This window comes from Aethalodelphis obliquidens, unplaced genomic scaffold (assembly GCF_003676395.1).
Source record: "Aethalodelphis obliquidens isolate GAN/ISIS:26980383/991018 unplaced genomic scaffold, ASM367639v1 scaffold33, whole genome shotgun sequence".
NCBI lineage: Eukaryota > Metazoa > Chordata > Mammalia > Artiodactyla > Delphinidae > Aethalodelphis > Aethalodelphis obliquidens.
This window is the reverse complement of record NW_020837977.1, coordinates 8883176-8896492: the sequence shown is the minus strand read 5'-3', so window position 1 is coordinate 8896492 and position 13317 is coordinate 8883176. Positions and strand designations below refer to the sequence as shown.

At 38.5% G+C, this 13317-nt stretch overlaps 1 protein-coding gene across 2 annotated transcripts in view; it reads right to left on the bottom strand.

Moving 5' to 3' along the window:
- CPA6 (carboxypeptidase A6) overlaps window positions 1–13317 on the bottom strand; it is a 267852-nt gene that overhangs the window by 71844 nt on the left and 182691 nt on the right. For both annotated transcript variants that reach the window (XM_027127949.1, XM_027127948.1), the window contains exons 4-6: window positions 5376–5490; window positions 3157–3258; window positions 998–1102 (exon numbers count right to left, since the gene is read on the bottom strand). In XM_027127949.1, the coding sequence (XP_026983750.1) occupies window positions 998–1102; window positions 3157–3258; window positions 5376–5490 (322 nt within the window). The remainder of the gene's footprint in view (window positions 1–997; window positions 1103–3156; window positions 3259–5375; window positions 5491–13317) is intronic.

The following is a 13317-nucleotide window of genomic DNA, read 5'->3' as shown; positions in this document are numbered from 1 at the left end:
TTCTTCACTGTTATTACCAGTACTAGTCGTTGGCTTTTTTTAGGAGTCTTTAAAAAAAAATACTAAGAAGTGGGCTTCCCAGGTGGCACAGTGGTTTAGAGTCCGCCTGCCGATGCGGGGGACGTGGGTTCGTGCCCCGGTCCGGGAAGATCCCACATGCCGCGGAGCGGCTGGGCCTGTGAGCCGTGGCAGCTGAGCCTGTGCGTCTGGAGCCTGTGCTCCGCAACGGGAGAGGCCACAGCAGTGAGAGGCCCGCGTACCGCAAAAAAAAAAAAAAAAAAATACTAAGAAGTAAAGGTTATAAAAAACCATGAAAGTCATTGCATTCTTGACAGTAGAAAAATATCAGAACATATGAAGATGTTCATCCATGAGGTTGGCCCACTCTTGGGATAAGAACCCCCTCAATACACTAGCCTTAGAGGGCTTATGACTTAAATGAAGCCTTCAGAAAATGAGAAATCACCATGAATCATCAACCATTAGAGTCACTGAAAAGTACTGAAACAGAGAATGTTAAATGCACAGATGCTAAAGGTCTTTGGTGTCTAAATCACAGATCCATAGCAGGAGGGCAAAATGCAGTCACTTGCTCATCTCTTTATTGCTGTAGCATACATGAGATCATTTTGATGGAGAAGACAAGAGAATATCACACGAGAAACTGTCTGGAACACCATAAATTGGATTTGTAGCCTTTTGCTATATATCAGCTACTATGGTTGGTTCCTAATTTGTCACGAATTCATAAACGCTCTGAATCTCAGGTCCTTTCTCTTTAATGAGGGTTGGTAATTCCCACCTCCAAGGGCAGAGCTGAAGATAAACAGAGCCAGGGTTTTGAGAGGCCTTCATAAACATAGAAGAAACCCACAAAATCACGGTGTTACTGTCATTCCATCAGATATCGCTGGCTTCACATTCCCAGTTTTGTTCCTTGAGCAGAATAAAAACACTGGCTAGTGAGAATGGACACTCTGTAAAGGGTTTAACTTACTTCTTTTACAAACCACTGACAAAAGGCAGGACCAATCCATTCTCTTGCATGAATACCGCAGTCTATCCAGACAGCTCTTTTGTAAGCTCGTGATCTTCTGCCCAGCTGAAAACAAGAGTATTCACAGTAACCAATGCAGTCTTTTATTTTTGGATTGACTGACCAGCATAATTTAATATGGTTTCAGCATAATACTTCACTAGAGTTGGGTTCATTAAGTAACCCATAAAAAAGACAGATTTCCTATCGATTTCAGAAGTCCAGGCTTGTTTATGCAGAAAGAATAAATTTATTGTCTTAATTACGAATCAGAGAAGTAGAAAATACACAAGGAAAATGCAATTGCTTAAATAGGCTTTCTTCTCCATTTTCATATAATATGTGACTTAAGTAAGAAGCTAATTTTTTCCCTCCCTCTCCCTCATCCTTGCCCTGTTTCTCTCCACTGCCTTCCCCATGCAGGGAATCAGACGTATTCCCAAGCAATATCTATTAAAGAAATAGCTATGCCTTATATGTAGAGAAAGTCAAATTTTATTACAATACAAAAGGGAAACACAAAATGATTTGTAGAGTCAAGTGACAGACTTTTCTTTATTATCCTATTATATCAATTTCATTTATAATACGGTTTCTAACCCAGTTATCAGTTGATGGCTTTTGACATGATAGGGGATCTAGTTTTCATTCATTCATTAATTCACTCAACTAATGCTTTAGGAAATCCTTTTTAATGTCAGACACAGTGCTTGGCCTTGGAGATTCAGAGATGAGAAGACAAGGAATTTATACGGTAGTAGGGGAGGGCAGACACACGAGCAATTAATCATTATAATGTGAATATATGTAAGTTACTTTGGCAACTCGGGGGCTATGTCTCATTTCCCTGTGGAGCAAAAGAGGAGCCCTTGAAGAGTTGAGCAAGACTTGAAGCTTGCCCGGCAGGCAAATGGAAGAAGGCATCTCAAGCTTGGAAGAGAATCTGAGCGCACCGTGTTTGAGCAGCTGCTTCTGGGGTATGAGGAAAGAATGGCAGATGAAGCTGGACACAGAGGCAGAAGACACATGAAATTCCTGGATACTAAGTAACAGAGATAAGGCTTCATCCTGTATTCCATGGGAGGTGTGTGTGTGTAGATGGACGAGAGGGTAGAGGATGGGGACTCACAGGGAAGTTCAGTCCTGAGGCTGCTGTGACTGCAATAGTCCAGGGAGAACAGATCCAGAAACAAGCTAGGGCAATAGCAGTGAGGCCAAGAAAAGAGGTTTTGACAAATCCAAAAGTTAGAAGAAAGAATTGTCAGTTCTTCATGTTAGATTTAAATAAGTGATGAGAATAAAGGAGAGGAATTCAGGATGGTTCATGTTTCCTGACCGGAGCACGGCACTGCCATCCTGAGTCTGAGGTGCTTTGGTGAGTATCGAGATGATGATGGCAAGGTGGCAATGAGCTATGAACGTCCACTAAGTACCAGGGAGCAGACTCCACTGAACAGAAAAGTCTGGAATGACTGTTGAAACCATGGGGTGGATGTGCCCATCCAGGCAGGGTGGGGAGAGGGAGAGCACAGCTGAGGAGGGAATCCTGGGGCCACCAGCATGTAAGGAAAGAACAAGGGGAGAGGAGCCATTGGAGGAGACCTGAGGGGATGGTCTGAGACGAGAGGAGAACCAAGTAGGGGTCATCACAGATGTTTTAGAGGTGTTGTGAGGGCAAAGGCCAGGGAGTCAAGGTCTGAATGGTTGCTGAGGAAGTAGAGACAGTGATGCAGGGAAATCTTTTTAGATCTTTGGCAGAGAAGAGATGGCTCAGTGGCTGAAAGAGAACGCAGGCTCAAGGGCTGGGAATGACGTATACCTTCTTACACATTTCTGTAGTTTTGCACTGGTTCATTGTAAGCAGCACCAACTCACAAATAATGTTGGTCATTATTTTTGAAGTGCATAAATACTGTTTTAGAAACAGTATTCTTTGGAATACTCAATGGCAAAAATTAAATATGGCTCAAAAACCTAAGGGGGGAAATTTTTTCTTAAATTACCAGATGAGGTTAAATATGAGACACGATGAAATGCCATTTCGTTTCTTTTCCCCATAAGTCAAAGCTGAAAACGACGAATGTTTAGTAAATATTTAGTTACTAATTTCTTATTTTTACCTTTAAAACAAAAAGAGATCTTCCCTCATATGATTTTCCAATAGAGAACATGTGAATGAGGCCTGAATGAGTTTTATTCAAATGATGCATCCAATTCTGAATCTAAAAGCAAGTAAATGAAAACCACGTCAGACTCTCACAATCATGGAGCTTTTAGTAAACAAAAGAGAACGAAAAGACAACAGTGGGTTAGGAACTCAAAGAAGCATATGTGGAGCATAAGATTGAAGGATAAACCAATTTTATTGTTTTAATTTTCTTCAGGACACAAAATTACATTTTATTTTCTGCTTTTATGAATAGTTGTTTTATGTCTTTATATTGTTCCCCTTTTAAAGCATACCTTCTACTGCTCTTTGTCATTAACATCTTAATGGCAGAATTTTACAGAAAACTAATCAATGTGTTCTGGGTCCTTTTTGAGAAATCCAAATTTATTTCCATTTGCCCCCAACATTTAGAGGAAAAGAAAGAAAGCAGATTCAGGAAAACCATCCCTACTATTTGAAAGTGTTTATTAAAGTCCTCTATATGGCAATTTGCCACTGAACAGAAGGTGCTAAGAAAAAGGCATTATCTTTTTGCATTTAAGGTTTATTCTACCCAGCCTCACATTGGAGGGCATACTCTGAATAATTTCCCAAGTAATAGCGATACATTTGCATTGATCCATTCACACACATTTATCTGTCATCGGGGAAAGTTATATTTGAGATGGATAAAGAAGGCACTTAGAAAGATGGGTGACATTTCTGACTTGAAGCCCAATAAAGGAGTAAGGAAATCACAGAAAAGTGTCCCTCTGTTCCATGATGTGAAAGAGTCTGTTCTAAAAAAAAAACCAAAAAACAGATTTTCCTTTCTTTCTATCCCTATTTAATCTAATGAGCAGGATACACAAACACACATACATTTACATATCTATATTAATATATTTTTAAATTTTGACTTTTTTTTCTAGTGCACGTTAATAGCAAGTATGTCAAGTTATCTAAATGTCTAATCTTAACTTGACATATCTAATATGTCAAGTTATCTAAATCCTTTCCATTGCTGGTAACTTCATGCTTCTAAAAAGTATGTTAAAAACAGGAAATATGTAGAAATAATTTTGAAAGGAAAGTTGTTATCAAGAGAACCAAAAATTCTCTTAAGAATATAACAGGATCTCATTTGTTCTATGACTGGCATTCCTGTGCTCAATTCAGGGGAAGAATGAAAAAATGTATGTACTCATCTATTTAAGTCATTCTGTCAACAGCTATCTATTTGGAAGTCTCTCTTTGCTTGCCCTGCAGATACAGTGGTGAACAAGAAAGCAATGGCTTGTGCCCATGGCCCTTTCAGCTTATTAGGAGAGAAAGGCATTAATCAAATAATCATACAATAACATAACCAACAACTATGATAGGTATCACATCCATGTACTATGGGTGCAAGTAGTGCTCTGGGGGTTGAGAGGAGGGAGTTCTGACCCCATCTGGGGTAGCAGAAACAGCTCTCTTCTTGCTTAAACTGAGATTTGAAGAATAACTAGTTGTTGCTCAGATGTACAGTAGTGGCAGTGGGGATGGGTCCTTGTATTTCTCAGATACAGTCAATAACAGCAAGCTAACAGACCCTGAGGTGCCACAAATGAAGCTTGGTTTTGGGGAGGTCTCAAATATGCAGAGGGTATGGGGCAAACATCAAAGTTCACTCTACCCCTCAACCAAACCATTGCCCTCAAAGTCTGGCTAGCTCTACCGTCCATGCATTTTTTAATTAGGGTGTTTATAACCGTAATTACAGTCAGCCCTCCACATCTGGGGATGCAGAACCATTGGATACCAAGGGCTGACTGTACTACGCCATTGTACACAAGGGACTTGAGTATCCATGATTTTGGTATCTGTAGGGGGTCCTGGACCCAATGCCCTTCGAATACTAAGGGGCGACTGTATAGCAGCTTTACTGCACTCTCCATTGAACTTCCCCTGTCCATTGTAGGGGTGGGTTGGATAAAGCAGGTGAAATTAAAATTTTGCTGCTACCTATATAGTGTAAAAGGCTTAATGGAAGAGAACTGAGGTGCCTGGGCAACGTAAGAGCTGTACGTATTCTTCATATAGCCTCTGCCTCTGTCCTTATGCTTCTCTCCCAATCCTGAGACTTAAATGATAAAGCTGCACTTGTAAAAAAAAAAAAAAAAAGCAACATAAGGTCCTTTGATTACATACTTCTTCTAAGGAGTGATAAACTTCATAATTATATCCAGAGACGGATCTTCGACTTCTCTGGGTTGGCAAACTGCTTCCCTTTTCCAGCACTTTCTGAAGATCTTCCATGAGGATCCTGGATTTGAAATGATAGACGTGATGAAAATTAAATGGAAATAATACAAAAATCAGTCAATATCAAAAGAAAATCATGCATCTGTGAAAAGGACAGTGAAGGAAAAAAGGACAGTGAAGATTGACACTTCTAAAAACACCAAATGTTGGGAAGATGTTCTTTTTCAGAAAATAAAAACTGTTAAATAAATGATATAATGAATATAAAATAAAAAATTATAGGCAGGTGTTCCCAAGTAATGAGCCTAATAATAACTACCATTGATTGAGCAGTTACAAGAACTGAATGATGGCGTGGGAACACATATTTACTGAGCACCTATCAGGTGGCAGGCACTGTGCTGTGTATTTTACACGAGCTTAGTTAATAACCCTATGAGGTTAGACTTTCTTGTTATCTCTATTTTACAAATGGGGAAACTGAGCCTCAAAAGGGTTAAGAACCTGTCAATATCACTCTTCCAGTGAGCACAGAGCCAGAATTGGAACTTGGAATGTGAAGCCAAGTTCCAGGCTTTAGACTCAGGTCCGGTGTGACATTATGAAAAATGAAGCACGACAAGCTCCTCCACTCCTTTGCCACATCCTCCTGTTCAGCTGCTTCTACCTGTTCCCATGGCTTTTGTCACTGAACTTTTGTCATGTTGTCATCTGGCACACTTGACCCAAGACTCAGAAAAGGGAAAGAAAGAAACTACAATACTCAAGAGGAAATGGAAGAAATACCTAGAGTCGGAAAAAGCTAATTTCACTGCCTACCAGTATCAATGACACCAAGAGAAGACAAGCTTAGGTAATCAAAGTGAATGCATTTGGAAATTGAAGGCCGAGGCCAGGGTGAGGGATTCGAGTCACTGAAATATATGGAACCAGCTGGACTGGTGTTATTATATTTTTTAATTTTTTTTTTATACAGCAGGTTCTTATTAGTCATCAGTGTTATACACATCAGTGTATACATGTCAATCCCAATTGCCCAATTCAGCACACACACCACCATCCCCACCCCCCTCCAGTTTTCCCCCCTTGGTGTCCATACGTTTGTTCTCTACATCTGTGCCTCAACTTCTGCCCTGCAAACCAGTTCATCTGTACCATTTTTCTAGATTCCACATACATGAATTAATATACGATATTTGTTTTTCTCTGACTTACTTCACTCAGTATGACAGTCTCTAGATCCATCCACGTATCAACAAATGACTCAATTTTGTTCCTTTTTATGGCTGAGTAATATTCCATTATATATATGTACCACAACTTCTTTATCCATTCGTCTGTCGATGGGCATTTAGGTTGCTTCCATGACCTGGCTATTGTAAATAGTGCTGCAATGAACATTGGGGTGCATGTGTCTTTTTGAATTATGGTTTTCTCTGGGTATATGCCCAGTGGTGGGATTGCTGGGTCATATGGTAATTCTATTTTTAGTTTTTTAAGGAACCTCCATACTGTTCTCCATAGTGGCTGTATCAATTTACATTCCCACCAACAGTGCAAGAGGGTTCCCTTTTCTCCACACCCTCTCCAGCATTCGTTGTTTGTAGATTTTCTGACGATGCCTATTCTCACTAGTGTGAGGTGATACCTCATTGTAGTTTTGATTTGCATTTCTCTAATAATTAGTGATGCTGAGCAGCTTTTCATGTGCCTCTTGGCCATCTGTATGTCTTCTTTGGAGAAATGTCTATTTAGGTCTTCTGCCCATTCTTTGATTGGGTTGTTTCTTTAATATTGAGCTGCGTGAGCTGTTTATATATTTTAGAGATTAATCCTTTGTCTGTTGATTCGTTTGCAAATATTTTCTCCCATTCTGAGGGTTGTCTTTTTATCTTGTTTATGGTTTCCTTTGCTGTGCAAAAGCTTATAAGTTTCATTAGGTCCCATTTGTTTATTTTTGTTTTTACTCTAGGAGGTGGATCAAAAAAGATCTTGCTGTGATTTATGTCAAAGAGTGTACTTCCTATGTTTTCCTCTAAGAGTTTTATAGTGTCCAGTCTTACATTTAGGTCTTGAATCCATTTTTTTTTTTTTTTTTTTTTTTTTGCGGTACACAGGCCTCTCACTATTGTGGCCTCTCCCATTGCGGAGCACAGGCTCCGGACATGGAGGCTCAGTGGCCATGGCTCACGGGCCTAGCTGCTCCATGTCCCCTGCATCAGCAGGTGGACTCTCAACCACTGTGCCACCAGGGAAGCCCTCGAATCCATTTTGAGTTACTTTTGTGTATGGTGTTAGGGAATGCTCTAATTTCATTCTTTTACATGAGCTGTCTAGTTTTCCCAGCACCACTTATTGAAGAGACTGTCTTTTCTCCATTGTATATCCTTGCCTCCTTTGTCATAGATTAGTTGACCATGGGTGCGTGGGTTTATCTCTGAGCTATCTATCTTGTTCCATTGATCTATGTTTCTGTTTTTGTGCCAGTACCATATTGTCTTGATTACTGTAGCTTTATAGTATAGTCTGAAGTCAGGGAGTCTGATTCCTCCAGCTCTGTTTTTTTCCCTCAAGACTGCTTTGGCTATTCGGGGTCTTTTGTGTCTCCATACAAATTTTAAGATTTTTTGTTCTAGTTCCGTAAAAAATGCCATTGGTAATTTGATAAGGATTGCATTGAATCTGTAGATTGCTTTGGGTAGTAGAGTCATTTTCACAATGTTGATTCTTCCAATCCAAGAACATGTTATATCTCTCCATCTGTTGGTAACATCTTTAATTTCTTTCATCAGTGTCTTACAGTTTTCTGCATACAGGTCTTTTGTCTCCCTAGGTAGGTTTATTCCTAGGTATTTTATTCTTTTTGTTGCAGTGGTAAATGGGAGTGTTTCCTTAATTTCTCTTTCAGATTTTTCATCATTAGTGTATAGGAATGCAAGAGATTTCTGTGCATTAATTTTGTATCCTGCAACTTTACCGAATTCATTGATTAGCTCTAGTTTTCTGGTGGCATTTTTAGGATTCTCTATGTATAGTATCATGTCATCTGCATACAGTGACAGTTTTACTTCTTCTTTTCCAATTTGTATTCCTTTTATTTCTTTTTCTTCTCTGATTGCCGTGGCTAGGACTTCCAAAACTGTGTTGAATAATAGTGGCAAGAGCGGACATCCTTTTCTTGTTCCTGATCTTAGAGGAAATGCTTTCAGTTTTTCACCATTGAGAACGATGTTTGCTGTGGGTTTGTCATACATGGCCTTTATTATGTTGAGGTAGGTTCCCTCTATGCCCACTTTCTGGAGAGTTTTTAATCATAAATGGGTGAATTTTGTCAAAAGCTTTTTCTGCATCTATTGAGATGATCATATGGTTTTTATTCTTCAATTTGTTAATGTGGTGTATTGATTTGCGTATATTGAACAATCCTTGCATCCCTGGGATGAATCCCACTTGATCATGGTATATGATCCTTTTAATGTGCTGTTGGATTCTGTTTGCTAGTATTTTGTTGAGGATTTTTGCATCTATGTTCATCAGTGATATTGGCCTGTAGTTTTCTTTTTTTGTGACGTCTTTGTCTGGTTTTGGTATCAGGGTGATGGTGGCCTCGTAGAATGAGTTTGGGAGTGTTCCTTCCTCTGCAATTTTTTGGAAGAGTTTGAGAAGGATGGGTGTTAGCTCTTCTCTAAATGCTTGATAGAATTCACCTGTGAAGCCATCTGGTCCTGGACTTTTGTCTGTTGGACGATTTTTAATCACAGTTTCAATTTCATTACTTGTGATTGGTCTGTTCATATTTTCTATTTCTTCCTGGTTCAGTCTTGGAAGGTTATACCTTTCTAAGAATTTGTCCATTTCTTCCAGGTTGTCCATTTTATTGGCATAGAGTTGCTTGTAGTAGTCTCTTAGGATGCTTTGTATTTCTGTGGTGTCTGTTTTAACTTCTTTTTAATTCCTAATTTTGTTGATTTATGAGTCCTCTCCCTCTTTTTCTTGATGAGTCTGGTTAATGGTTTATCAATTTTCTTTATCTTTTCAAAGAACCAGCTTTTAGTTTTATTGAGCTTTGCTATTGTTTTGTTTCTATTTCATTTATTTCTGCTCTGATCTTGATGAGTTCTTTCCTTCTGCTTACTTTGGGTTTTGTTTGTTCTTCTTTCTCTAGTTCCTTTAGGTGTAAGGTTAGATTGTTTGAGATTTTTCTTGTTTCTTGAGGTGGGCTTGTATAGCTATAAACTTCCCTCTTAGAACTGCTTTTGCTGCATCCCATAGGTTTTGGATAGTCGTGTTTTCATTGTCATTTGTCTCTAGGTATTTTTTGACTTCCTCTTTGATTTCTTCAGTGATCTCTTGGTTATTTAGTATCGTACTGTTTAACCTCCATGTGTTTGTGTTTTTTATGTTTTTTTTTTCCTGTAATTCATTTCTAATCTCATAGTGTTGTGGTCAGAAAAGATGCTTGATATGATTTCAATTTTCTTAAATTTACTGAGGCTTGATTTGTGAGCCAAGATGTGATCTATCCTGGAGAATGTTCCATGCGCGAGAAGAAAGTGTAATCTGCTGTTTTTGGATGGAATGTCCTATAAATATCAATTAAATCTATCTGGTCTATTGTGTCATTTAAAGCTTCTGTTTCCTTATTTATTTGCATTTTGGATGATCTGTCCATTGGTGTGAGGTGTTAAAGTCCCCCACTATTATTGTATTACTGTCGATTTCCTCTTTTATAGCTCTCAGCAGTTCCTTACGTATTGAGGTGCTCCTATGTTGGGTGCATATATATTTATAATTGTTATATCTTCTTCTTGAATTGATCCCTTGATCATTATGTAGTGTCCTTCCTTGTCTCTTGTAACATTCTTTATTTTAAAGTCTATTTTATCTGATATGAGTATAGCTACTCCAGCTTTCTTTTTTTTTTTTTTCTTTTGATTTCCATTTGCGTGGAATATCTTTTCCCATCCCCTCACTTCCAGTCTGTATGTGTCCCTAGGTCTGAAGTGGGTCTCTTGTAGACAGCATATATATGGGTTATGTTTTTGTATCCATTCAGCGAGCCTGTGTCTTTTGGTTGGAGCATTTAATCCATTCACATTTAAGGTAATTATTGATATGTATGTTCCTATTACCATTTTCTTAATTGTTTTGGGTTTGTCTTTTTAGGTCCTTTTCTTCTCTTGTGTTTCCCACTTAGAGAAGTTCCTTTAGCATTTGTTGTAGAGCTGGTTAGGTGGTGCTGAATTCTCTTAGCTTTTGCTTGTCTGTAAAGCTTTTGATTTCTCCTTTGAATCTGAATGAGATCCTTGCTGGGTAGAGTAATCTTGGTTGTAGGTTCTTCCCTTTCATCACTTTAAGTATATCATGCCACTCCCTTCTGGCTTGTAGAGTTTCTGCTGAAAAATCAGCTGTTAACCTTATGGGAGTTCCCTTGTATGTTATTTGTCATTTTCCCCTTGCTGCTTTCAGTAATTTTTCTTTGTCTTTAATTTTTGCCAATTTGATCACTATGTGTCTTGGCATGTTTCTCCTTGCGTTTATCCTATATGGGAGTTGCTGTGCTTCCTGGACTTGGGTGGCTATTTCCTTTCCCATATTAGGGAAGTTTTTGACTATAATCTCTTCAAATATTTTCTCTGGGCCTTTCTCTTTCTCTTCTTCTGGGACCCCTATAATGAGAATGTTGTTGCGTTTAATGTTGTCCCAGAGGTCTCTTAGGCTGTCTTCATTTCTTTTCATTCTTTATTCTGTTCTGCAGCAGTGAATTGCACCATTCTGTCTTCCAGGTCACTTATCCATTCTTCTGCCTCAGTTATTCTGCTATTGATTCCGTCTAGTGTAGTTTTCATTTCAGTTATTGTATTGGTCATCTCTGTTTGTTTGTTCTTTAATTCTTCTAGGTCTTTGTTAAACATTTCTTGCATCTTCTTGATCTTTGCCTCCATTGTTTTTCCGAGGTCCTGGATCATCTTCACTATCATTATTGTGAATTTTTTTTCTGGAAGGTTGCCTATTTCCACTTCATTTAGTTGTTGTTCTGGGGTTTTATCTTGTTCCTTCACATGGTACATAGCCCTCTGCCTTTTCATCTTGTCTATCTTTCTGTGAATGTGGTTTTTATTCCACAGGCTGCAGGATTGTAGTTTTCTTGCTTCTGCTGTCTGCCCTCTGGTAGATGAGGCTATCTAAGAGGCTTGTGTAAGTTTCCTGATGGGAGGGACTGGTGGACTGGTGTTCTTGATGAGATCCCTGAGCTAGATATAGACTTGTCACCTCAGTACTCACCAGTCTCCTCTAACTAGAGCCATGAAGTAACAAGGTGCTCACTCCTTTACGTAAAGATGTTAAAGAGCCTCTCAGTGATTTTTCCTGGGTCTGGCAGGCAGCTAAAAAACTTCGCTTTCATATTTTATCTTTGCAAAGAACCTGTGGCGTGGTGGTTTCAGTGCCATTAAAAGAACGTGTAATGGCATTTTTAAAAGAGTTTCAAAGTTGACCTGTGTAAGTTACTTAGTAAAAAAAATTATCTTGAATTACTTGAATAAATACTTTTTGGTCCTCAAAGGAAGTAAATTTACTTAAGGTCATGTCGGGTGTAGGAAATTCCTTTTGATTTACTCATTTGTTATTTACCGAGGACCCACGGTAGACAAAGCACTTAATCTGGAATTTATCATCAGCTTACTGTTCTTTTTGTTTCAATTTTCAACCTTTAGAACTAGAAACATATTAAAAATCAAGGTAAGGTGTGGCACCACGTTGGTAAGTTCACTTGGTAGCTGCTTGCCATGGCTCAAAATATGAGTGGAGTTTAGATTGTCAGTCTGAATACGATCTGTATTAGTTCTTTCTTTCTTCCCCCAAAGAAAGGAGTTGCAGATGAAAGTAGGTTTGTATGGATTAAAGAACTTTACAGTATTGCCAGTGTGGGGGTAAAGAACCAAATGAACTTCTTCGTCAACATCCAATCTTCTTGTGTCGTGAGCGAATCTGGGGTGGTCAAGAAAAATGCGCGTTTGATTACGGCTGAGTTGGTTGGTTATAAACTGTCAACAAATTCCAGTTACAGTAGGCAATTTCCAGCTGTCTTTTCCTCGCCAGTACCATCTATCCATTTCTCCTGGCTACTTTTCTCTATTTCAAGAAAGTAAGGGGAAAAAAAAAATAGATTTGCCAAAGCCAGCAACCTACAGAAGAATCTCCTTCTGAATTTCCAGTTTAAAAAGATACATGAACACATACAAAAAAGTTTTCAAAATTATAAAAACCTTTATAGCACGTTTACAAAATTGAGCTCTAGTGTATTACTTTTGCATTATTTCCAAAATTGACAGACTTTCTAAATACTGGGTTGGCCAAAAAGTTCATTCGGGTTTTCCTGCAACATCAGGAAAATGTGAACAAACTTTTTGGCCACCCCAGTATAAACAAGCACAGATAACTTGTTTCTCCTCAAGGTAAGACCAATTCCTCATATTCATCACCAGAAAGTTCTGATGCTGATACATCTGCTTGTTTGGCAACTCTTGGTAGAACCATCACTGTACCCCTTAGAAAGCTAATATTTTTTCAGGAGTTTCAGTATGAAAAATTATGCTCCTTAATTGATTAGATCCTTAAGTCATTTGTCAACTGATAATGATAAACATATTACTAATCACATAACGAAATGAACTGTCAAAATAATTCTCATGGATAATTGCTCCTACAAAATATTTACCTTAATGTTTTCTAGTCAAGTTTGCTAGTGTTTTAACCGAAGTAAATGATGAGGTTTTTCAGTTTGAGGTTGTGGAATCACTCTAGTTGGGTATTAGTTTCTTTGATGAATCAACTCTTAAGCTTCTCAGTTTTAAAGTTTCCAAGTGCCCTAAATAGAGCTGGCCTT